This window comes from Sceloporus occidentalis, unplaced genomic scaffold, assembly GCF_023333645.1.
Source record: "Sceloporus occidentalis isolate IW3139 unplaced genomic scaffold, rSceOcc1.0.p SCAF_5, whole genome shotgun sequence".
Classification (NCBI taxonomy): domain Eukaryota; kingdom Metazoa; phylum Chordata; class Lepidosauria; order Squamata; family Phrynosomatidae; genus Sceloporus; species Sceloporus occidentalis.
In genome coordinates, this window is record NW_028316985.1 from 61,897,790 (window position 1) to 61,924,498 (window position 26,709).

Consider the following 26,709-nt stretch of genomic DNA (forward strand, 5'->3'; position numbering starts at 1 on the left):
ATTTCCGAGTCTCTTGCCACCAGACTGCCAATCCCAGAATCCCATAGGACACAACCATGTCAACTGAAGTGGTGAGAAGATGATTTTTTTTTTTTTTGCATCTCCAAGAATGGGGTGAATTTGGGGGAAACCAGAGGAGTTTCTGTCAGAGTCCCACAGAGAGAAGAAGCAAGGGAGGATGGCAGCAAGTAAGGAAGCAAACAAACAGGTAGATATTTTATTTCTTCTCCTTAGAAGAAGACCTGAAATGTCCACCTACGTGCTTCCTTGCTTGCTCCCATCCTTCCTTGCTGACTTCTCCAAACTAAGTGAATGAAGGGGAGGTCAGTGGGACTACTCCTTAGAAGAAGACCTGACATGCTCACCTGCTTGTTTCCTTCCTTGCTCCCATCCCACTGAGCTCTCTAGACTGAAGGGGAGGTCAGTGGGGCTACTCCTTAGAGCAGTGGTCCCCAAACTGTGCCTTTTGAGAGGTTTTGGGTTTCAGCTCCCAGAAGCCTCTGCCATGTTGGCCAGAAGTCTGGGATTCTGGGAGCTGAAGTTGAAAATCCCTTAAAGGGCACAGTTTGAGGACCACTGCCTTGGAAGAAGACATGAACTGTCCGCTGGCCTGTTTCCTTGCTTGCTTACAGTCCTAGTTGTAGTAGTGTATGATTTGGGGCGGTGCCAGATCTATCTATTTCCAAACCCTTCTCCCACTTTGGACAGATAGGCCTCCTGAATCAGGACGCTGGAGAGCAACTTTTCTCCTCTTTCATTGGGTTTGGCTGCCCAAGATGTAGGCCCATCTCATAGGGACCAGTGTCCTGGTCTCTGTGTGGGTCCATGGGTGTCATTTGGGGTTTATTTTGGGAGTGCAGTCCCCGCCATTAAAGCACATGGTGTGCAAAACCAAACCCAACCCGGCAAAGCAGCCTCACACTCTTCAGAATTTGGAAACAGCTGTTGCCCTTGAGTGCTTTCAGGTCGTTTCCTGCTTAGGGCGACCCTTCCCTGGGGTTTCCTTGGCTCAGAGTGGATCAGAGGGGCTTTGCCTTGGCTATCCTCTGAGGCTGAGAGAGTGTGACCTGCCCAAGGTCACCCAATGGGTTTCAGTGACCCAGACAGGAATCCTGGGGAATCCAGCCCTTCAAACCGAGGGGCTTTCTTGGGAAGGAGATCTCCCAGCACCTAGACGGGGGATGCTGGGATCTGCAGTCCTAAGAAGTAACTTTTCCTAAACCTTGAGTGTCAGGGCCTTCCGGAGGGGGCAACCCTGGGGAGTTGGATTGGGGGAGTTAGGACTTTTTTTGGGGGGGGGGAGTGATCAGGTGGAAAGAGGGAGATGGGGAAGGGAAGCCCCCCTCCTCGGAAGTGTGGGGAGGGGAGGGCGAGAGGTGGCGAGGCTTCCCCGGAGGATCCCTGCCCTCCAGTGACGGAGAGCGCCCCTCCCCTCCTCCTGCCCCCTTCTCTGCCCCACTTTCCAGCCTCCTCTACAGAATCCCCCCCAGCCTTGGAGGGAGCACAAGGCGCACGGATCGCAGGAGAGGGGAACTCCATTCTTTAAAAACCAGGCCCGGGATCGGGGGCGTCGACCCCCCTGCCCTTGCCGCCTGAGGATGCTGCCCTGGCCCTGGCCCTGCTGCGCCTCCTCCCCCTCTGTGGCTCCGGGGGGCTTTGGCCACTTGGGCAAAAGTTTCCTCATCGAGAACTTGCTGAAAGGGGTCCAGGGGGGCAGCCCCCCACCCACGCCCTCCAGGCCCCCCGCTCCGATCCCGCTGCAAGGGCTCTTCCCGGCCGCCCAGAGGAGGAGCCGGGCCCCCGGGGGGGCCTTCCCCTTCCCAGCGGAGCCCCGACCCACGGAGACAGGTGAGACACCCCCTCCCCCGGTCCCACCCTCTGGGGGCTTTTCAGGCCAGGGCTCAAACCTTCTCTTGACAGAAAAAGCTAAAACAAAAATAGCTGAGAAAACTACAAATCCCATGGCATTGAACCCTTGCAGTGAAGGTATTATTCCTACAGGGCAGATGCCATCTCTTTTTTTTTTTTGGGGGGGGGTCTGCCTCCCCCATCCAGATTATTCTCTTTGGGAGGTTTTGTTTTTAATCATCATCATCATTACATTTTTATTTCCCTTAAAAAACCCATTCATGACATAAACCACAAATGCATTCCTTTCCTCCCCATTCAGTCACTCTTCACACCAATCATCCCTGATTTCCCAACAAACACTGAACTCTCCAACCTATAGACTTACACTTTTTATCTATATGCTTATACTATATTTATCTATATACTCAGACTTTTTTTTTATCTGCCATCCACTGCTTCTCCATTGTATTCCCTTTACATTCTTTTACATTCTTTTACATTTTACATTTACATTCTTTTACATTTACATTTTCTTCCTCCTCTTCCATTATTTTGGCCTGGACTAATATTCTATTCATCACCGTACTCTTAACACAGTTTGGATTTTTCCTCCTGATTTCTTCTCTTTTTCCTCTTTTTCTTTTCCCAAGTCTTTTCCTTTTCCTCTTTTCCTACCTATATAATCAGTTCTATATTTCCTCTTAACAGATAACGTTTCTTTCCAAAATGTCACAACTAAATCCCAATCTTCCTCTATCTGTTTCTTTTTCTTCTTTCATTCTTTCAAAAAGAAAGAAGAATGGGAGCAGATTATTCTCTTTGGGATTTCACACCCTCCTCCTCCTCTATCTCTTTCTCCAGCTACTTCTAGTCCCAATTTTGGGGAAATGCAGGGTATAAAGTTACCTTCAACTGTATCCGCTCTGCAGAATTAATGCAGTTTGACCCTGCTTTAACTGCCCTGGCTCCATCTTATAGCATACTGTCATTTGTTGTTTCTTGTAGCACCAGAGCTCTCTGACAGAGGAGTTTATCAAATGGGACAGGAGGCTCTCGATTTTGAAAGAGAACATAGCGAGGTCAATTTGAAAATTCACGCAATTATGTGATTCCTTATCACACCTTAAATTCGCTGTAATGGCCTCCCTGAATGCGACCCAGATTCTGTGCGAAGTAAGCCAACACATCGGTGGGTTCTTAATTGCGAATTGGCACCCTTGTGCATGCTCAGTGAGACCCCAGATGACTGGAGCATGGCATATTTAGGTGGGTGAGAGAGAGGAACCAAGGAACCCCACAATTTACAAAAGAGGTTGGAGGGGGGCGGGAAGAATGGTTGGGAGAACATGCTCTATTCATGTTAAAATGAGCATATATTCACTCTTGTCATGTTAAAACATGAATATAATGGTTATCCAATAGCTCCAGGTCCATGCCTCTTAATTAGCAGGCAGCAGCTCCTCCCCAGCAATGCTGAAGGACAAGTGAAAGCAAAATTGAAGCGGAATTGCAGTGTGGCTTCATGGGAAGCCCCCTCTCCAGATTGGGGGGGGAACCAGGACCAAAGGAGACATGCACATCACACCAAACAACAGCGCACTGAGTGCGAAGTTGCCTAGGAATAGGGTTTGCAACTTCACTAGTTCACCGAATTTACTTAACTGTGGATTGACACGTGATTGCATTCAGAGTGCATTCAGACTGCCAGCAATCTCGTGTGGTAACCTTTTGCACAATAACGTGAATACGCATGATTGTGTTCAGGATGACACTGGATTATACTTCCAATTTCAGTCGTGTGATATCCTCCAGAGAAGGTTAACATTCTTTAGGTCTAAAACACACTGCAGAAATAATCATCTAGTTTGAGACCGCTTTAACTGCCCTGGCTCAATGCTATGGAATCCTGGGAACTGTCATTTTGTGAGACACTGAACCTTTTCTGTCAGAGAGTTCTGGCGCCCCAACAAATTACAATCCCCAGGACTCCCTAGCACTGAGCCAGGGCAGTTAAAGCGGTCTCAAACTGGATTATTTCTGCAGTGTTAGCCTTCTCTGGAGTTTATCACACCGGAGTTAATTTTGGCATTAAAGAGAGATTAAAGCACATTTAAAGCATCCCACAAATAAAGCAAAAAAGGCAAGTAATTGTGCGAATGATTATCACACACAATTGTGCAAATAAAGTGATATCAGAAATGCAATGTCGCTGAAATCCCGAAAGCAAAAAGATGTGCGTTAATGCTTCTTTGTGACCACTTTAATGATGGGTTTTCTGTGACGTCGTTTGAAATTGTTTCGCGTAATTATGTGATTTTTCCAGCATATTCATGGCATAAGATCCCAATCTCCCCCGTGTGATAAATTTATTTGTCAGAGAGTTCTGGTGCCACAATAAACTACAATTCCTAGTACCCCCTATCACTGAGCTAGGGTAGTTATTATTATTAATATTTATATTCTGCCTTTTCCTGAGGGAATCAAGGCAGATTACAGAAAAAAGATAACAATAAAATGTTGTAAGAATAAAATTTAACAGTTATAAACCATCCCATTAAAGCGGTCTCAAACTGGATTATTTCTGCAGTGTGTTTTGGACCTCTGAGGCGAATCCACTTCCTGCCTGGCCATCAAAGAAGGTGCTCAAGTTCATCTCTAAAAGCCTGCGCTCAGTAAATGTAGACAATCTGCTTTCCCCTCAGTCTTGCAGAAAGTAGGATGGAGTGATGCCTCCTTCAATAAGTGAAGAGGGTGACTAACTTGGAATTACTTCAGTGTTCCCATTGTTATAGTTAAAGAGTGATTAAAAAGGTGGATCATGTTGGTCCATAGAGTCGTAAGGAAGAGCAGGGCCTGGAACAAGGATGGATGAAGCATAAGGGTGGGAGCTGAGAGACTAAGATGGGTCAGTGGCAAGACTGGTTCAGTTAGGCTTCCCATATCCTGCCTGGGGGCGGGACTTTCCCGATTTGGGGCGGGTCCGCACGGTCCCGCCCCGGTTTGGCCCCGCCCCCGGGACTCCCCCCCCCCCCCCCCAGCGAGTCCTGCAGGCTTGGCTGGGGCTTGGAGGACGGCTGAAGCCAAGCCCCAAACCTCTGCCTGGCTGCCTCCATCTCTGGGGGGGGGCAAATCCCGGGGGTGGGGGCAAAACGGCGACAGAGGCAGCCAGGCAGGGGTTTGGGGCTTGGCTTCAGCGAAGCCCCATTCCTTTGCCTGGCTTCCTCCGTTGGCGACAGAGGCAGCCAGGCAGGGGAAAGAGCCTTTCCTCTTTCTCCTCCTCCTCTTCTTCTGCCTCCTTTTCTTCCTCCCCTTCTTCCTCCTCCTCTTCTTCTTCTTTCTCCTCCTCTTCCTCCCCTTCTTCTTCATCTTTTTCCTCCTCTTCTTCTTCCTCCTCTCCTCCTCCTCCTCCTCCTCTTCTTCCTCCCCTTCTTCCTCTTCCTTCTTCCTCCTTTTCCTGCTCTTCTTCATCTTCTTCCTCCTCCTCTTCTTCTCCATCTCTTCTTCTCTTCCTCCTCTTCCTCCCCTTCTTCCTCCCCTTCTTCCTCTTCCTTCTTCCTCCTTTTCCTCCTCTTCTTCATCTTCTTTCTCCTCTTCTTCTCCATCTCTTCTTCTCCTCCTCCTCTTCCTCCCCTTCTTCCTCCTCCTCTTCTTCTTCTCCTCTTCCTCCTCCTCTGCCTTTTCCACTCTTCCTCCTCTTCAATGCCCAAATATGCTGTTTGGAATGGGGGGGGGGAGGTTAGCCAGAAAGGGAAGTACATTTCTGGCATCTGTCTAGGAACAATGCCAAAATGTCCTCCATTTTGATCATGCCTAAGAAACATGCATTTATAAACATTTTTTAAAAAATCATCAATTTTTTTGCGTGTCCTCCATTTTTTAAAAAAAAAATGTGTCCTACATTTGAAAATTTTGTCCTACTTTTGTCCTACATTTGTCCCAGTTTGGAGGTCCAGAATTATGGCAACCCTAGGTTCAGTGGAGTTTTGTCATTGCTTTCCCCTGAGGCCGAGAGTGTGTGACTCGCCCAAGGTCTCCCAATGGGTTTCATGGCAGAGCTAGGAATCGAACCCCTGGTTTCCAGAGTTGCAGTCCAACACTCAAACCACTACGCCAGGCTTGGTCTCTCTTAAGAAGGCAGTGAATGGAAAAGTCCTCTTGCCAAGAAAATCTTACCAAGAAAATCCCATGATAGGTTTGCCTTATTTAGAGGCACACAATAACTAGGGTGGTAGTTACTCCTGGTGAATGGATTAGAACTACAAGGGCAGGCAGGATATGTCATGGTTGTGGTATACTAGCCAGGCCTGGGAATAATGCAAAAGCTGTTATCTCACCAGCATTCCATTAAGATTGGCACAGAAAGCAGAAAAGTTTGTTACTGTTCTCACAGTGCTACAATATAAGGACACTTTCAGTTTTCCTTTTCGTTCCCCTTAAAACAAGGATGATGAAGTGAAGTCACACCAAAGTGCCTGCAGGCAGCCTTCGCCAAGCTGGCCCCATTCAAATCTGGTGTACTACAGCTCCCATGAACTCCAGCCAAGTTGGAGTGTTAGTCTAACAAAGCTGAAGAATATTAGCTTGTGGCAGGCTGCAGGATTTCTGGAAGAGAACATGTAGTGCTTTCTTGGAATTAGGTGGTATTCAGACTGGGAGAATTCTCTTTAACATTCAGCAGAAATCAAATTAATCCCTTTGTAAGAACTCCAGATTCTTTTCTGTCCATCATTCTTTGATTTTCAAATTCGTGTTCAGTTTGCTTATACTGTTTATAAGTCAATGTTACCAAAATGAGGAAAAACAGTTCATATAATTAAAAAAGGAAAAGAAACAATTCAGTTTAAATCAGTAAAGATCACTGTTGAGAGCTAGCATAATGTAGTGGTTTGAGCATTAGATTCTGACCCTGGAGACCTGGGTTCAATTCCCTGCTTGGCCATGGAAACTTACTGGTTGACCTTGGATGAGTCACATACTCTCAACCCCAGGAAACGCCATGATAGATAAGACCTTAGAGGTGCCATAGATCAGAAATGCCTTGCAGGCAAGACAGATCATTGTAAAATACCAGACTGCCAAACTCATCCTAAAGATAAAACTCCTTATGATTAATTTCTAGTTTTTATAAGTAACAGCCAGCAAATCAAGAATAAGAATAAAACCAAGAATAAATCCAACCATGAGGCTAATCTGAAATTTTAAATTTCAAATAAACTTTGATTGGGAGTAAGTGGTCTTTCATTTACAGGGTTCATTTGCTAATAGATCGCCTAGTTTTCTCAGTTTAGTAAACCTAAATTGGTTATAGCTGCAGATGCTTTTAAGTTTAATGTTTATTTTTTGTTATGGTAATACCTAGCAGTTTGATATTACCTTATAATCTTTTCAGGGCTTTGCATAAATTGTGACAGAAAATTTTGATGAATATATTATTAATTATTCATAATTGTTCCTAATAAAGTAATAATACTTTACTTACTATTAAATAATTACAACTAAATTAAGATTTAGTGCAATATTTTCCAGACACAAAGGTATAAATATACAATACAATATGCACACCAATCAATAATAATCTGGATTTAGTGAAGAGTTATATGTAATTCAGATGCTAGTACTCTCACTTACAGAATTATTAAATAAAAAGCCTGTTGAAATTTTCAGAACAACAAAACATTGGTTGTTATTAGTTCAGAAATGAATGCTGTTAATATCAAGAGAGTTTACTGGCCTGATCCTATTCTCACAGGCTAGTTACTTAGGACATTACAGTAGCAGAGTATAAGGGACTCTAAATGTTCTGTGAACTGGAAATCTCAAATGTGAGGTGCACAAGCAGTGGACAGATACAGCCAGAAGTTCATTTGCCTCTTGCTGAAAAAATATCATACTATAGCCAAACAGAAAGCAATTGTGCAGTTTTTAAAAAGTGACTTGTTTAAATCAGGAGCTGCTATGGCTAAGATGAAAGAAAAGAACTGTGCTTTATTTTCTCTCCTACTCTCTGAATTTCTCTTATCTTGGCATTCTGGCCAGTATGCCTTATATGATGATATTGCCAGTATATTTAGTTAGATCAGTTGGATTTTTATATAGTCTTGTTTCCAAAGATGAGAACAAGAAAAAAGTAAAACATCCTACATGTAATACTAAATTGTAATCAAGTGATTACAACCTGATGTACAGACTGCATTGCAAACATGTTTTAGATGTGAAGAAGTGACTGTCACAATTACAGGTCATAAATTCAACTAGAAATTTACTCCTGTTATTATCAGTGACACTCAACTTTCGAGAAAGATGTGTTCATGATAGGGTGTACTGGCTGGTTCAAAATATTTTTGCATCTGGTGGATTAACACACCTTGAAAAGGTACATAGTGCTCCAGAATGGCAGGGTTACCACATGGAACTCAAAATCCTATAAGTGCTTCTCTCCTTATGGTATTAAATCGAGTAATATGTTGACGCCCTTGCATGAAACTCAAGATCAGTTGCTTGAGGCAGCTAGTATTACCTGTGGCCTTCTGTATGAGCAAGATGTATAGAACTACAGGTAGAAGCAGTCGCGGGATTGGAAAAGCTGCAGCTGTTGATTTCCGTTTGTCGTTTGGCTAGCAAAATTTGCAGCTTCTCTTTAAATGCACTTTAAAATCAAGCATGACATTGTAATCCAGAATAGGTTAATTCTAATGCAGTTTCATTTACCTCCTGGAAACTGCAGACATGGTAATTTTGGGTTCTTTGGTAGTGAGCAATTCTATGGAGAAGACTAAAAATACAGCTAAACTGCTGTATTAGAATTGTAAATAGCGTAAGGTTTTCAGCCATGTTGCAGACATCATTACACCTTTCCCAGTTTCCCCATTTGTAATCCTACTGAAATTACTTCAGGAATCTGTTGTGGGTATAACAATTCTGGTGCATTTATCAATTGCAGCTTTCATAATTAGTTTAAAAATAAACAGTAAAATGATTTAAGATTGATAACAGCAGGTAACGAAAGACTTTATAGTTTTTAGCACTATTTGTAACTTGAGCCCCCCCCCCCCTGAAATTTTTGGACTATAGTTTCCATTATTCCTAACCACTGGTTGTTTGATAGCAATAGCAGTCCAACAACATCTGAACACATTGACCTTTCCTGGCCTACAGGATCCTGGAAAATGCTCTGAATATGACTGTCCTTAACAGCTATAATATAATATCTAACTCTTGGAGTGAAGGATAAAACAGATTTTTTTCTCATGTAAGCTGATTCAGTCCAATTAACTGCAGCCATTAAAGTCTAATGCATTGGGTTTCCCCGTTTAAGGGGGGAAAATGACATGTTTCAGTAAATGTTCTCACCCTTGGAAAAGATCTTGTACCCCAAATTCTGACCTTTCTAATGTTGTGTAATCATAATGCTGCATCTCATATTAATTGCTGCAAACAGAATTGCAACAGTTAATCAGTTAATTTGTAATAATAGCAAGTATTCACTGAAATGACCTCAGGCCAGTTGCTCCCTCACTCCCCTCTAACCTATCTCATACCGTTGCTGTGAATAAAGAGGAAAAACCCTTGTACATCACTGTGAACCCATGGAAGGAAAGAAGTGCCAGTACTGATGAGGATGATAGCGGCAACAATAACTGCAGTTATTACTACTGTTGTTGTTCTTGCTGTTGTTGTGTGCCTTCAAGTTGTTTCTGGTTTATGATGTCCCTAAAGTATTATTGGCAAATTTCTTCAGAGAGAGTTTGCCATCACCAAGCTCTAAGGCTGAGAGAGTGTGACTTACCCAGCGTCACCCAGGGCCAAAACAGACAGGCCAAAAGCACCGGTTTCAGTCTATCCAGGTGTGTGACATTCAGAAGATTCATGCCCCCAGATTGGGCCTAAGGTGGCCCAAACCCGGCCGCAAAAGGAGCACAAAAAGGTGAGAACAGAGGCACAGTCTACACTGTGAGGAAAAGACCCTAAGGAAAGCCAAACTCCTGTGAAAAACCAATTGAGACTAATAGTGGTATTAGTCTCAAAAATCATCAATCAACTTTTTAGGAAACCTATGAGGTATGCTGGATTAGACCAAAGGCCTGTCAAGTCCATCACTCTGCTCATGCAGTAGCCAAGAAATTCACAAGCAGGACACGAGCATCTTCCTGCTCTTGCTCTCCAGTAAATGATATTCAGAGTCACACTATCTCAGGTATTGGAGGGAATATATAACTGTCATGAGCAGTAGCCACCGAAAGCCTTATCCTTCATAAATTTGTCCTGCCCCCTTGTAAAGCCAACTACATTGATGGATGTGATAGTGAATTTCACAGTTTAACTGTGTGTGGCATAAAGAAGTTGCTGTTGCTGTTGTGTGTCTTCAAGTCATTTCCAGCTTTTATTTGTTCCTAATCTTCCACCATCCACAATCAATGGATGGACTCAAGTTTTAACAGAAAGGAGAAACGCTTCTCCCTGTCTGATCCATTTTCATCACAGCCTGCATAATTATACATTTCTGCTATGTCTCCCTTTGCTCAGCCTTTTCCTCAGCTAAATAATGACAAATGATGGTCCAACATACACTTCAGAAATAACCCAGTTTGAGACCACTTTAACTGCCTTGGCTCAGTGCTAGGAAATCCTGGGACTTGTAGTTTATTGTGGCATCAGAGCTCTCTGACAGAGAAGGCTAAATGTCTCATGAAACAATGGTTCCTTTAAGATCAATATAATGGATTTACAATTGTATTAAAATCTGGAAGAGGTGTAATCTGTTTAATCAGCAAATTAGACTTTAAACAAAACAGGAAGTACTTAGCTTTTTTTGAAAGGGTTGTATCTGTGTATATTATAATTGTTGTTTTTGATGTTGTTTGTTTGTTTGTCCTTACTGTCAGTTGATTAATAATAAAGAGGTTTTTTTTAAAAACAACAACAACAATGGTTCCCAGAATTCCCTAGCGTTGAGCCACGGCAATTATAGTGATCCCAAACTGGATTATTTCTGCAGTGTGTTTTGGACCAGTGTAACTTTTCCACATAGGGGAGTTGTTCTAGTCCTTTATTCAGTTTAGTGACCGCTTTTTGCTTCTTTCCTCTTCTTTATGATACCCTTTCCTGTGATATTTTTGAGTGTATCATCTTGGCACAGGCAAAAGGCAACGGACTAGGACCCAGAGCTAGTTTATTCCTCTTTGAGCAACATTTCATGCCTCTCTATAGAGGCCCATTTTGAAAGCTATGGTATAGATCAGAAAACCATTATTGAAGCTAAATATGTCTGTTAGGAGCAGGTTGAAAATCAGGTTTGTGTCTATTCCTCCCCCCCAGTGATATTTTTTTGAATTCTTGGAATTCAGTGGTTGAGATACTTCGAGAGCTCTGTCTTTAAGTAAGAACAGGTTCTCAAGCTTGCAAATGCTTAACATTGTCAAAAGCATCTGTGCAAAATGCATGCAGGGTACTTCAGGTTTATCACGTGGAACTGTGAAATTGCTTTTGGCAGATCTCCTGTATAATAAATATTGTGGGACTTGTGGCTTGTCTTAAACACTTTTTGAAAGTCAACAGTGTCTTGTAGGTTTACAAAGCTGGAAGCGATTGGGCTCAATAGAAAAGCAGTCCGGGGTGATTTACAGATGTGATTTGTAGACTAGGGAGAGATTTTTTTTTTTAATTTTTTTAAAAAATCTTACCCTGCCTCCTTCACTGGACTGATAGAGCAGAGCTTGAAAAAGGTGACATTGACTCAAACTCACAGCATCCCCAGCCAGCATGACTAGGATATTCTGGGAGCTGCAGTTCAAAATGTCAGTTTACCAAACTCTGACACAGAGATTTCAGTGAACAGGGACTTTCTCCTTCAGTACCTGATCAGAGCCATTCTGTATATACACTGGAGCTGCATTTGTACAGACCTGTCCCTGACATCACTGAAACTGAGTGACACAGAGGAGAAACTACAGGGAAAAAGTCAGATGAGCAGCTTTTCCAATATTGCACCTCAAAATATATTTTGAAAATCAGTGAATCCATACTATGGAATGAGAAAGTTACTTTTGGAGACTACAACTGCCAACCAAGTTGTAGTGCAAAAGTGTATGTAGTATGTATCTGTGGGGAATTTCCAAGCTTAGTTTTTTTAGTTGGGGAAGGAAAAGAAATGCCATCACGCACATACAAGTAACCCCAGGTATTTGTTGCTCTGATGCAAAGCATGCTTTTCTGAAAGTAAAATGAAAGGAACACCATGAAAATTTGGTAGTTTGTTTTGTTAGTTGTTTATGTCACAACTATTAGCATTACATTCAGTGGCATATGGGGATTACAATTTACAAGTAACATTAGTGTAAAAAAGCATTACTAAGGTTTCTGTACCATGTGAAATGGGAGGGGGTTGGTGGGGGAATGAGACCATGAGTTACTGCACTGGGTGATACCAACCCTAGTGACTGCATCCATGTGAAAAGCACAGCACATAGATGACTTGTATGTAAACACCCCCTTCATCTGACTGAACACTTATTTCTAGGTAGCTATATTTTGGAGTCATGCTCAAGTCATTTGCCTATAAATTACTGACATTAAAATATATCTGATGGATATTTGAACAGGTCTATGGTCGCTTAAATAACTTTCTTAATGTGCAGTGCTGACATTTCAGATAAGTTAAGAGTTGCAGGTAAGCCGATCAGTGTAAAGTACCTTGGTTTCAAAGAGCTGTGTGGTTATTTTGAAAAAACAAAACAAAAACAAAGAAACACATTTAAATTCAGATGTCACATTGAAGCAGTATGAGTCTACTTTCCAGAATTTATTTATCTGGAAAAGTTAATGATCTATAATACTGAATCTAACCAGTGTATGTACCATTGACAAAACTATAGCTATAGGATAAATGCAGTACAATGGTTCACCTGGTTATAATTTTAAGTAACTGATAATACAAAAGAGCTCATGATACTTTCATAAATAGGAGCTGGCTTATCCCAGCCATGTTTGTATCTAGACAGAGGAAAAGGCAGGGTCCATTTCAGGAATGGAGGTCATTGGGAAAGCCATGGCAAAACATTAATTGATATAAAGTGATTCCTATAATAGCATTAAATATATATGTGTTTATTGAAAGTGTTGTGAATGGCAACCACATTCAATGGACTCAACTTTGTGTTCGCAGCTCTTCCGAAGCATTTTTTCTTGAGAGCCCCGCAGGTCTATTCGGCATGCTGTGGTGGGTCCTGTCAACACCCGGCATCTCCCACTGTTTTTCCAAGTAAGTTTTTATGCTTCATCAGTAATGCTTGAGTTATTCTGTAAACCAAAGCAGCAGGATTTAATGTGCTTTGAGGGGGAAAAAACCAACCCTAATTGGTGATGCAATGGCAAAAGGCTAATGCCTCTGTAAAAATCACAGCAATCCCATTCAGGAGGTTTGCAAAGATTTATCAGCCTCTGGTACACTGAGTAATTGTGAGTGATTTCAAACACTATTGAGAGAGAGAGAGAGAGAGAGAGAGAGAAGAGAAAGCCAAGAAAAGCTGCTGGCTTTGGGATAGTGGAAAAAGATCTACAATTTGTTTTCTGAGACCTGAATCCAACATTCATTTAGAAATGGGAAATCAACAAAACAAAAAAAGACACTAGTCTATACATATTAATCACTTCAGGGACTTAAGGAAAATGTCAGATTTATTTTTTGAAAAGAGATTTCAACAGGAGAGTTATAGATAAGATATAGCTGAACTACTACATGCTCTCGCTCTCTCTTATACACACATATATGCACACTACTCCATATCACAAGATGATCTTCAAAAAATAGTGGCAGGCTTTTAAACTGCCTTTTAACTCAATGGATCTTCTGTGAATTTTTAAAAAGAAAAACAAACAAACCCAAAGCTTTTCTCCCAAGGATGGGAAGGTTTGAATTTAGCTAGTTTTGTCTCTTGGTTTCCAGCTTACTAAATATCTCAAAGTGTGTGATCCACTGAAGAAGGTGTGTGGGGTTGGGGCTGGGAATGGGAAAAGCAAATGGGAGACATGTAGAGGGAAACATAGAAAGAGAGAGGAAAAGAAATGTGGTGGGAGGAGAGGGTTTGAGGAAAGCTTTCCACTTAATCTTCTGATTGCCTATCATTGTGTTAGCAATAAGAAACACACTGAAGGATTGCAAAGGGGTTCAGTGGGATTACTTCTGAGTAGACAGAGGGAGGGCATGGGTTTAGCTAAATTAATCTTTTGGCTCAGAATGAATAGTTTCAGTATCACCAAACCCCTCAAAACATGTGCCTCACTTAATCAGGGGATGCGAGGAAACTAGAATGGAGCTGGGAAGAGGTGATGAAGTAGAAACTAAGTGAGGAGCAAATGCAGGACTTGAGAAGAACCTTTCACTTAAGTATAAAAAGATATTCTTTGCTGAGTTTCTCACTGTTCCCAGAGAAAGCAATGATTCAAGTACAGTAGCCTGCATAGCAACTGAGCTGTGTTATGTATGTTTGCCAATCTGAATTTTTTTTCTTTGGGTCTTCCTGTTTTATAGAATCATATGAACCACCCGCACTTATGGATTTCAAGGTTTTAAAACCAACTACTGCAATAATGCCAAAGTTAATCCCATACTTTAATGTGGAAAACTAGTGATTTAAACCATGTGAATAGGAAAATCTAGTGAAATAATGGGATTATTAGCTAATTATTTCAATATTCTGGTTCTGTTAGCAGAACAACCTTGTTGAATCTTGACCATTGTGTCTGTAGAATTTTTCTTTTAAACATTTTGCAGATAAATATGGTAATCTCCTTATGAATGGATATGTGTCAAAGTAACATGGACTTTAAATAAGAGCTTTCCAAAAATCCTAATGTCAGCAGCTGGGCAAATCAGTCTAAGGAGAGATGCCTTAGAAATTTGGATTTATACTCTCATGTTGTTCTTTAAATGCTTCTCATACTTCCTAAGTAAATTTAGAAGTGACCCAATGTTTGCACAAGGCTCTTTTCACTATAACATCTAGCTTGTTGCTAAATAATATCTCAAAATTTTATTTATGATATTGCATGAGCTTTCATTTGTTCCTTCACATGGTGTCAATTGTAACACTTCATTTTCATTTGAGCAAGATAGATTTGTTTGACTGGAATGCTGCCTGTGTAATCATTTAGAATCATGAATGTAATCATCTGCATGTAATTATGCAGAATTCAATTCAAATATTTTCTTTAATGAAGCGATTTTAACAGTGGTTCATTTTACACACACATAAAGACACATTCAACAGAACAGAAAAATACATATAAATTGGTATGACATCAGAAAATGTGAGGTAGCTAAACCTGAATGCTTTGGCTAGAGTCCTCTACGAGTGCATGTACACTGTAGAAGTAACAGTTTGACATCACTTTAAGTGCTGTAGCTCCATCCTATGGAAACTTGGGATTTGTAGTTTTACAAAGTGTTGGTGGTTCACAAAACTACAGATCCCAGGATTCTGTAAGATGATGCCATGGTAGTTAAAGTGGTGTCAGACTGCATTATTTCTATAGTGTGAACGCACCCTTGGTGTCCTACACTGGCATAACTGGGAGCTTTGGATGTTCTACAAGTAGATATCCAATATCTGTTTGTGCAACATTTCCTTATACCCAGCTGCACTGCAGCAGTCAGAATGCACTTTTGTACAGCTCAGCTCCAAGCTCAAACAGCCACTGATGAGTTGTGTGCCTGGACCACTTAGAATCTCAGCCTTTGACTTGCAAGGAGAACATTCCAGTCCTTTGTATAACTTCTCAAGCTATAGCTCCCCGTAGATTCTAGCCTTTTCATGACATCTGTTTGGGATCAGGATGGTAGGAACAGAACAGGGCAATGCAAGGGCTGGTGAAAATGAGGTGAATGGCCTGTGTAGACAATCCAGAGGCTATGTTTCATCATATCAAGAAATTCCTGGTGACAGTAGCAGTGTCACAGCTTGGTAAAGTTGCTTTTATAGACTTTATCAGGCATTGGTAAAATGTATCCCTGGGGCCACATGTGCCCCTCAGGCTGTTCTAATGTCCTTCATCTCCTCTGGACTTTCCAAGCTCCTAGGGGGTCTTTTTGGCCAAAACATGAAGGGAATGATTTGCTTCTCCTGTGGCACTTTCACACTACAGAATTATAACAATGAGATTCTCTCCTATGTTATTCTGGGGTTTGAGTTTAAAGATATATATTTTGAATTCTCAGCTACAGAGCTCCAGGCCTCACTGAACTGCAAACCCCAGGATTCCATAGTATCCAGCTTTGGCAATTAAAGTGGAATCACAGTGCTATAATTATGCAGTGTGTGAAGCCCTGGAAGCCTGCAGTATCAGCAATTTGTCCTTTAAAGAGGTTGCAGATCCCCTTAGCACTATTAATATTTTAAAAATACATCATTTACAAAACAAACAAACAAACAAACAAACAAAAATTACCCAAACCCCAAAATAGGACCACTTCTGTTTTGGAGGGTATTTTTAACAGTTTGTGCAGCTTCTGGAGGAATTTGGAGGTACAAAATTGCCCCCTGTTCCTGCTGCAATTGCCCAATCTTGACTATTGCTTCCAGTCTGTGCTGCCTGGGGAACTATAGAAATTGTAGCCCAACATATTTTTTTATTTTTTTGCTATGTTCTGAAGAGGAAATAGGACCAGAACCATCAAAACTAGCACTGCTCACATGCTCCTGGGAAGATACCAGTGGGTGGAGAGAAATGTAACCGTTCACTAGTACCTATGGCTGAGGGAACCTTTACGCATCCAAAGAGCAAGCTGTGGGCCCAGCTTAGGCTATGTGGCTGGAGGTGGGTGGGGTAGGTTTCTTTGAGAATGTTTTCAGAAAGCCAGTTGCTAAGTCGAATGATTCTTGACAAGTGAGGCAGCAAATGCTGGCACTTTAATGAGCTTTGAGTTTCAGAGTCCCGCTTTAGGGGGCCGACACTTTCCCACAGAGCACTTCACATGGGCTCAGCATCTTCACAATGAGCAGCGGCACCGTGTCCAATCGCCACTTTCACTTTACTCATCCACACGCGACCTCACCACCATTTTTCACTGTGCCGATGAACTTTAGAAACTATTTCAGGATGAAAAGGCATGGCCAAGGGTCAGTCGCTCCTTTGTGGGCCATAAAGAGGTGCTCTGTGTGCTGATCTTTTCTCCTGTCTCACATTCCATGAGGATTTCTGGACACCCTTTAAAGCACTTGACTGAAAAATAAAGCAGTGAATGAAACTGACTTTTATAGACTCATTCTAGCTCATCTTCCCATATAACCCTGTCTACCTGAAAAGGAATTTAGTGAGCTGAGCTGAGTGCCTACAGGGACTCCCTGAATACACTGGGCCCATTATCAACTGTGGCAATTGTTTATTAACCGGGACTGATACACTACTATTTTTGAAGTGACCTATTAATTGTCCATTTAACTCGAAGGTATTGAATGGTGGTGGAAAAAATGGAGACCATGACGAAACCCTTTACGCGCTCCTTCAAGGTGGTCTCTGCCACAATGGCAAATGAAGATTGTTCCACAGATTAAGAAGGCATTTATCACCATATACTAGAATACGAAGGAAGGCGTTTCTCCCCAGAAAGTATTTGGTACCATATTAGCGTTTGTGTCAACACGCTATTACACCCTTCAAACGTGGAGTTCAGCTGGATGGGTCTGTGAGCTTGCTACAGTTCATGGGTCCTGACATAACTATTGTGTTTCGAGGGGTAAGCTTTTGCCCTGAACAATGGATCAGGTGAAAAATTCAGTCCATTTCAGTGTTATGAAAGAGTCATTCCTCTGAATGGCTGAATGGAAAAGCTGCTTTTAAAACTGCAATTTTTGTAGTGATTGTTGGTCTAATTCTACCACAGTTGATTGTTATGGTGCTTGTCAAAAGAATCAAGAGGTCTCCTTTGACTAGAGGGATTCTGAATTATAGGAATCTTGTGTCTTGCACAGCGTTTGCTAGAAGGCAAAAGACTTCTGGTTCAGATTAGAGGTTGGAAAAATTACCTTTGTTTGGATTACAGTTTTGATGATCCCAGATTATAATTTAAAATCAGTGATTTTTCTGCCTTGGGAATTCTGGAAGTTGTAGTACAAAAAGGTCACTTTTCTAAACCCTGGTTGAGACACTCTACTGGAGTGGCATTCACTGCCATGTGGAGTTGCTATGTGCCTTTTCACAGTGATCCTAATTTAATGTGTAATTAATGAACTGTGCAAAGGCTTCTCTGGACAATCACTGCATCCTTCTTTCCCCATTAAAAAAAAAGGGGGATGGAAATGGGTGAATCAGAACATCATTGTTATGGGACCACAAGCAGATTGGACTTGTAGTCCAAATTAAATGGAACACAACTGGGTTGCATGCTTTTGCTTTTGACTGAAGAAAGAATTTTATGCCCTCCCATTTTCACCATGTGAATCAGAGTGCTATCCCTCTAACACTGATCCTGCACACATTTACCTGCAAATAAACACTACTGAACTCAAAATGGCCGGACTTCTGAGAACATCAGAATAAAATAAAATGTATAAAATTGTACCAGAAGGTCCAAAATGACATTATGTGGTGCAGGTGGGCAGGTGTACTTAAAATGGACTGAAGATGGTTAAAGTTTGGTGCATATTAAAAAAAAAAGAATCTATCCAATTGGATTGATAATAACCTGAGTGTGTATTATATTATTTTTCTTGTTCTAGGACATGAAAGTGTTCTGCCTCTTCTAACTCAGGATTCCAGATCCCGGAGAGGTATTTTAAGAAGAGCTGTCTTTTCTGAAGAGCAAAGGAAAGCTTTGGAGAAAATGTTTCAGAAACAGAAATATATCAGTAAAACAGACAGAAAGAGACTGGCCCTTGGCCTCAGTCTGAAGGAGTCACAGGTATAGGATGACTTGGTGGGGCATCAAGCATGATCCATATGTTGAAAGTCTTCTTTGAGGAAAGAGAAGAAAATGTCCCATAAATTTTGTAGTTGTTGCTAACTGCCTTCAAGTTAATCTTGACCTATGGCAACCCTCTGAATGAGACATTTCCAAGAAGCCCTATCTTCAACAGTCCTTTTCAAGTCTTTCAGACTCAGGGATTTCTTGAGCGAGTCTATCAATCTCTTTTCCTACTGCCTTCTGCCTTATCAAGCATTATTGTCTTTTATAGTCATGCCTTCTTATAATATGACCAAAGTACAATAGCCTCAATTTCATCATTTGGCTTCTAGGGAGAGATCAGTTTTGATTTGTTCTAGGACCCATTTATTTGTCTATTTTTTAGCAGTTCTATCATCTTTCTTCACCATCCAGCTCTCATAGCCATATGTAGTGATGGGAAATACAGTGGCATCGACAATCCTAATTTGAGTATTCAGAGATATTTCTTTCCACTTTAAGTAAAGTTAGGTAATGCTTAAAGATGCAAAAGTATATTTAGCTGCCTTAGAGTTTGGTGGCTTCTGAGTCAGTGGATTGATGAATCCTATTCTAGGTTTGGTCAGAACATTAAAGGAGTTAATGAAGAGGCCGAACCTATTTGATGAATAGAGTAGATCCTTTAAAGTCTGGATTAAATCCCAGAGCAGATCCACTGTTCCACCCCATCTCACTCTTGGCATGAAAGCCCCCAATCATCACAGTTTAGGTGCTCTGTTGGAAAATAATTTTTGTTGTGAAAGTTACATGCGATAAGTGGTTCTATACAGGGATATTGCTAGGAGATGCGAGTCTTGTCCCCAACATTTCCCCTTTTGGCAGAAATGTACTGTAGCATTCACTTGTGTTCCTTTAAAACAGTGGAACTCAATGGAAGAGATGGTGTGAGTGAGGCTCAGTGGGAGGAGGAAAGAGAGGCATTCGTTTTTTTAAAAAAATATTTTTACATTTTAAATTTTAAAATGTATTTTTTAAAAAAGTTATTTTTAATTTTTCTTCAAAAACATCACATCTTATCAAATTTTTACTAACCACACGAAACTATGTACAAGTAAATATGTTTAGGCTATGTGTATGCTACTGTAATTTAAAGGTATACTTTTAATTTTGCTAGTTGTTTATGTCGTAACTATTATCATTACATTAAGTGATAATGGGAATTATGATTAATGAGTAACATTAGTACAAAAACGTTACTAAGGATTCTGTATGGTGTGGTATGGGAGGAGTACAATGGGGGGAGGTGACATTATGAGTTACCACACTGGATGACAACAACCCTAGTGACACCACTGCTCCTAGGAAGGAAATTCACATAGCAGGAAATGGTACATCCAAAAAAGGTAGCATGTATCTCACTTGTGAACTGTAACAAATGGTGCTTACAGCAGTAGCGTCTCCAGGCTTGGTGACACACAGTGTGTGAGGGGAGCTGCTGGGGGTGGGGTGGGGGCAGCTTCACCCTCCCATCTCTCTGCCTTGCCCATGGGCCACCCTCGCCACCACCTCAGCTCCAGGAGCCAAGCAGATGAAGAAGTACCACAAGGCCATTCTTGTCCCTCTGCCACAGTGGGAGGAGGGCCCCATCAGGTGTCACCCTCCTCTGGGGTATCATCTTGTGTGATCTACATCTCCCACATCTACCCAGTGATGCAGCTGCTTACAGTGAATTATTCAGAGGCAATGATTATTATTCCCTCCCCAGTAAAGTTCTCACTAATACTGTGGCTAGGGCCTCAAGCAGATGGGTGGCTTGGAGCACCTCTGGCCGCTCCAGCTGTGAGCACACCCTGAGCAGTGTGGACTGTGGCAACTAGATGCCATGGTCCCAGGCTGGCTGCTGGCATGGTCCATAACAGACAGCTGGCAAGGAGCATTCTTTGTGCCCCTTTCACGGCTAGGTTTGGGCTGCCTTAGGTGGTCGCAGCACAACTTTGGCCCAATTTGGGGGCATGCTTCATCTGAATGCCATGCCCCTGGATCAGCCTGAAGCTGGCGCTTTTAGCCCATCTGTTTTGGACCTATATGAAGTATAGAAGTAGCATGTGCGACTGGGGAAAGTACTTCAAAGTCTGAAGGTCACATGTGATCTGAAAAGGAAAAGAGACTGAATACTTAAAATTCCAATCCGCCCAGTTCTCTTATCATTGGTTCTCAGTTTGGGCATTTAACATGCTTTTCCAATCTACCCAAGTACTGTTGCCAGATTTTCAAAACAGCAATAAGGAACCATTGAAATTCATGACATGCAGGGTTGACAAGCTGTTTAAAAGTTTGTGTTCTGTCCAGACACCAAATTAAAGTAGTTATTTCACTTAATATAGCTATGTATGTCTCTGTAAAATTAACACATTGTCCACATTAATAAATTATATGATGCACACATTTCTGCTTTTATGGTGTTCAGTTTATATAAGTAGGAAAACTTTCCAGATTTTAACTAGGGGATATCACTTATAATAGGGAACACTTGCCAGTCCAAGAAGGGAGAAGATTTCTGGTCCTTAAATAAAGAACACCCCCGCAGCTGTAGACCAGTCAGTACTGATCCATATATGCCCCACATAAGGTGTAGTCTTAATTTTTTTCTTTCTGTATTTGGAAAACTGTATGGAACAATATTAACTGCCTAAATTGGGATTAAAATTACAATTAAAATGGGATTTAAATTAACTGCCTAAATTGGCAGAATGATATTTAATAATCTAACAATAACTGTGTTTAATTGACCCATCAACAGGTCAAAATTTGGTTTCAGAATCGAAGGATGAAATGGCGAAATTCCAAAGAAAAAGAAGTGCTTTCAAACCGGTGCCTGTCAGAGGAAGGTCTTCAAGAAACCTATATTTCCAAGTCTTCTTTGAATTTTACCTCTACACCATGTCCAGCATGGGAAATGTCTGAACAGCAGCCAAGTTCAAAATGGCAGAACCTTCCGGAATATTCAGAAAGACGGAATAGTAGCAGTAATAGTAGTAGTTTGTGGCCACCTACAAGAACAAACTCATCTCCTGACACATTGCATTTGCATCAGCAGCAAGGCACTGAATGCAAGGCAGTTATTAAAGGGAAGACACTGATGGAGTAAAGTGATGACAGGTTACTGACTTCAGATAAACCTCACTAACTTCATTGCATACTAGCAGAAGTACACAGCCTTGCACATGCTGGATTAGGCATTAGTTTGATAAGCAAAGCTATGTTGTAGCTGCAAGAATTGGACTCCTTTGCCTTCCTTCAACTGCTGGAGTATTTCCTCAGCTGTTGGGATCTCTAGGCTCACTGCTACCATGTTGTACACCTAGAGAATCCTGAGGAAGTTCAGCCTTTGCCATGCTTGTGAGGAGAAGAGTTGCTTCAAAGTAGGAGAAATGGGGTAGCCCTGTACTGTATAAATCATGGAGCATTCTTCTGCCACTTCAGACAACCACAACCACAGCTTTCTGTAACAACCAGAAAACTGTTTGCTGGCTAAGGAAGTCTGCATCTAGTGACTGAAATTGGTATTGCAATCTTCAACAGATGAGAATTAATACATTAAAAATGAAACAGCCTTCAGGTGCCCACCCTGTGAGTTGTTGGCATGTATGGAAATTTTCAGATGTCTAAATTCATGGTCTTGGAATAAGATGGTCTGTGACTGACAGACACATACACTGTTATAGATGGATAATAAATTAGTTTATATATCCAACTATTTGCTAAAATAAAATTTAACACATTATACCATTAAATATTAATGATTTAAGGAAGATTCCATATCAGGCTTCCCTCGTGTTTGATCTGACTTTGAATGGCAAATAAAATTACTCAATACTTAGAAAGGTTACTTTTTTGGACTATAACCCTAGAGTTGCCTAGTCAACATGGGCACTAGCCATGGGAGGGGTCTGGGCTTGTAGTCCTAAAAAGTAACTTTTTGAAGCACTGAGCTTGGATTGTTAAACCATTATGGTTCTCTGTATAATGCTTACATGCTGCATAAAACATATAAACAGCTGTGTTTTTTGTAGTCATTCTCCAAGCAATCAGTTTGAAATTTTGCAACACTAACATACAGTGGGTATTATAAAAGTGAGAAATAGTCTGTGATGCTGCACATTCTTCATCTCTATTTTTTAAAGTTGACACTCTTGTGGGTGGAGCTGGCATAACCATTGAAAGGTCAGCACTGGATAGAATAAATGCAGTCATGACTGACGATGTGCTAATAAAGATAAGTGAGCTCAGGATGACTGGGGCCCTCTCTAAATTACAAATTTATACATTGCCATGGCTTCTCTAAAGAACCCTGAGATTGTAAATGGGTGAAAGTGCTCCACCTAAAAATACAATTTGTGTTCTCAGTTCCCTGCATTGACCAACTAATAATTTAGCTAGTTTGAAGCTGCAATTGTAGGCATGCTTCCCTGGGTCCTATTAAATAGTGGAGAACAGAGCTGGGCAAAGCATGGACCTGGTTTTCAGGTAGTGACCTTCAACCCCTCCAATCTCCTCCAAAGTTTTTCAAATTCCCCCCTCCTCATAAACTGGCTCTCTTGGAAGTCCTCAACAGTGAATTCGTCTTTTAACTTGGTTGAAGACACCATGTCTTCCTGATCCACGAACCTGGTCTTCTTTTTAAAAAAAAATTCCACAGAAGTGGACTTTTAGCAAGTTCTGAGGGTTTTTTAAAATCATTTTTATTAACATCCTCCCAATGGCAATGCTGCTTAAAAACCTTCCAGCTAGATAGAGAATGAGAAAGAAAAGGGACTAGAATAAAAAAAGACTTTGTTGTCAGAGGCTAACCAAGGTATGCCTCTATATTTAGTGTTTAGCCTCTGACAAAGAAGCTACTTTTTACAAAATCTCTTTATAGTTACCTAGCCCCGTTTCCTTCTTTCCTTCCTTTTTGTCATAGGTGTCTCTGTTTCCAGTTGTTATACCACAGTGCTCTTTTACAAATTCTCCTTTATTTCTGGGCAAGGAAAGTCTCAAACTGCAGCTCTTTTGGCCAGAAAGAAAAGAAATATGAGCACTGAAGAAAGTACACATCCCACCTACTCACAGGTAAATGAACATCAAGCTACTTCTGACTTGCATGGACTATACAGCTGGACGATGCAGGACTACAAAAGCCAAGAATAAGTTGACAATAGTTAATTATTGCACCAAATTGCATACAGTTTGGTACCCATATCATTAAAACCCACCTATTGACTTAGATAATCACAAGCAGATTTTCCCCTATGGTTGTAAGAGCTCTAATACCTACACAGTCTCCCTTTTATGGAGAAATTTGGACTCTATCTTCAGCTCCTCTTGGCTAAAAGGATGAATACATTATTATTAGCCAGCTGACTCCTAGGAGTTTATCACGTCGGGGAATTCCCATGCAAAAACGGGATTTAAAAGCTAGGAAAAACCCGCAAAAATGGCTTGATTTTCACACATGTTGTTGTTTAATGTTAACCTGAATGGAAAGTAAACAAAAGCAACTCCTTTTTACTTTCTGGATTTTCTGAAAATAAAAAGGAGTGACTTTTGTCTACTTTTCTTCCATTTTCCATTTGGGTTAACATTAATTTAACAATGTCGTGTGAAAATCAACCTGCTTTTGCTGTTTTTTTTTCCAATTTAAGGCCCCGTTTTTGCACAGGATTTCCCCCGTGTGATAAACTCTCTAGAGAGCCAGTGTGGTTTTAATGGTTTGAGTGTTGGACTATGACTCTGGAGATCAGAGTTTGATTCTCTCCCCAGTCATGGAAACTCACTGGATGACCTTGGGTGCGTCACACACTCTCAGCCCCTGAAAAAAAAGTGATAGGTTCACCTTAGGGTCTGACCCTTCTGGCTTAGGGGCATAAGTTAGAAATGACATTAAGGCACACAAAAACAACAAAACTGCCTCCTTCATTCAAGCAAATGCAAAAGGTAGTAAAATGCAGGCTAAATAATGCTCCTATTAGGTGGTTCTATATTTGATTAACACACCACACCAAAACGGTGCTCAACAATGGCTCCTCTTCATCCTGGAGAGAAGAGACAAGTGGGGTGCCACAAGGTTCTGTCTTGGGCCCAGTGCTGTTCAACATCTTTATAAATGAATCATAGAATCATAACATTGGAAAAGACCCCAATGGAAACAGATTGGACTGGATGGTCCTTGGAGTCTCTTCCAAATCTATGATTCTATGAAATCAGGAACCCTGCAAGAACTCAGTGTGTTTCAGTCTGGGTAAGGAGTGGGGTTGTTAAAAACTCTTCAGTCCATCAATCAAAATTAAGCAGATAGTCTCTCTGATGTTATGTGAAACAAGCTATTTTTTTTTAAAAAAAAACCCAGCTATGTTTCTCTGCCTACTTTTTTAATCAGTCACATATTCTTAGGGTGGAACCCCTATTAAAATGCAATTTCATATGGCATTTGATTTGTGAACTTCCATAAGAGTCCATTTTGTCTGCTGTGTCAAGTTCACATATTCTAAATTTGTCTTCTTTAATTTTTCAGCTGGTCACAATGTAAAATAAATTGCAGGCACAGCTGTATGAATCCAGGTTTTTCAATTAATAATTTAATGAGACTGCAAATGTGATAAAGATCTTTATAAATTATTTTGCTCACCCTCCACAGACAATACACAATTTTGGTCTTGGAAATGGCCTTGCTGTGGCAGATTTAAATTCAACTATTTTTTCTGGCACACTCCTGCATTTGAGAACTTTTAAGTAGTTTTTTACTTTACTGGAGTCTCTCCTGAATGAAGCAATGAATAAATTCACAGTCATTCATTAAATTTGCTCCATTATTAATGGATAACCCAGCTGCATCTGATGATCACACACCATTCAGTAAATTGCTAATAATCCCCTTGGACTGCATCTGCAAATATATACTAACTTGCCAAAATGTAGACAAAACAACACAAAAATTTTTTAGGGTTGGAGTTTTAAAAAAATAGAAGAATCAGAGTTTATAGAATCTTAAATACTAAAAGCTAGCAAATACACCAGTATATTTGCGAGTAATTTGCAAGCAATTATTCCAAGGGGAAAACATGCACAGTACAGAAAAATAAAAAACAGGCAGATATGCCAATAATAATAATAAAAAGCTTCCCAGATTCCCAGTTCAGCATTAAACAAGAAATGTGAAGGTAGTAACAGGAACAATAAAAGTAGTGATGACTATCAGTGAGGCTGTGAATCCACTCCAGACTCTGAACTCTAATGGAACTATCCAAGTCCTGAACCATGTCTTCAAAATAGGTACAGCACCTTGGATAGCTCCAAACTTTAAAGGTACAGTATTGTGCTCATCTCCTGTTTGGACATAGGGTTAAATCATAATTTTGTATTACGACAACAACAACAACACTAACAGCATTTTCAGTTTCTATGTGTGGATGTGAAAATTGGAGAGCAAAGAAAGCTGACAGGAAAGAAAATCAACTCATTTGAAATGCTGTGTTGAAAAAGCATTCTATGGATACCATAGATAGCTAAAAAGACAAACAAATGGGTCTTAGAGAAAATCAAGCCTGAACTCTCCCTAGAAACCAAAATGACTGAACTGAGACTATCATACGTTGAATATATCATGAAATGACTTGACTCAGTGGAAAAGACAATAACACTTAGTAAAGTTGAAGGCAGTAAAAGGTAAGAATGCATTACTGGTGGATTGATTCAATCAAAGTAGTTATGCTCCAGAGTCTGCAAGACCTGAGTAAGGCCTGAGCAAGCAAGGTTTTCTTGGAGGATTCTCATTCATAGGGTTGCTGTACGTCAAAGATGATTTGATGGCACATACCAACAACAACAAAAACTGCACCAACTAATGTCTAAATGGGTCTTCTATATATCCAAGGCAATGACTTTGACCTGTCCAAGTCATTGATGAATTTGTGTGGAGCAGAAGTTTTGTTTTGTTTTTGTTT

General features: G+C 40.9%; 1 protein-coding gene across 1 annotated transcript; it reads left to right on the plus strand.

Annotated features, from left to right (window-relative positions):
* Positions 1–1,505: 1,505 nt before the first annotated feature.
* DBX2 (developing brain homeobox 2) lies at positions 1,506–21,957 on the plus strand. The gene is made up of 4 exons (XM_089526827.1): positions 1,506–1,848; positions 13,013–13,108; positions 18,564–18,745; positions 21,528–21,957. Exons 1-4 carry the CDS (start codon positions 1,599–1,601, stop codon positions 21,873–21,875), a joined length of 876 nt encoding a protein of 291 aa, XP_089382953.1. The 5' UTR covers positions 1,506–1,598; the 3' UTR covers positions 21,876–21,957.
* The last annotated feature ends 4,752 nt before the right edge of the window (positions 21,958–26,709 follow it).

What these genes read in the sequence shown, in the direction of transcription:
- DBX2 (XM_089526827.1), top strand. Translation starts at nt 1,599, where the DNA reads ATGCTGCCCTGGCCCTGGCCCTGCTGCGCCTCCTCCCCCTCTGTGGCT. An exon ending in ATCTCCCACTGTTTTTCCAA is followed by an intron (nt 13,109 to 18,563) that starts GTAAGTTTTTAT and finishes TTCTTGTTCTAG; the next exon opens with GACATGAAAGTGTTCTGCCT. An exon ending in TCAGTCTGAAGGAGTCACAG is followed by an intron (nt 18,746 to 21,527) that starts GTATAGGATGAC and finishes ACCCATCAACAG; the next exon opens with GTCAAAATTTGGTTTCAGAA.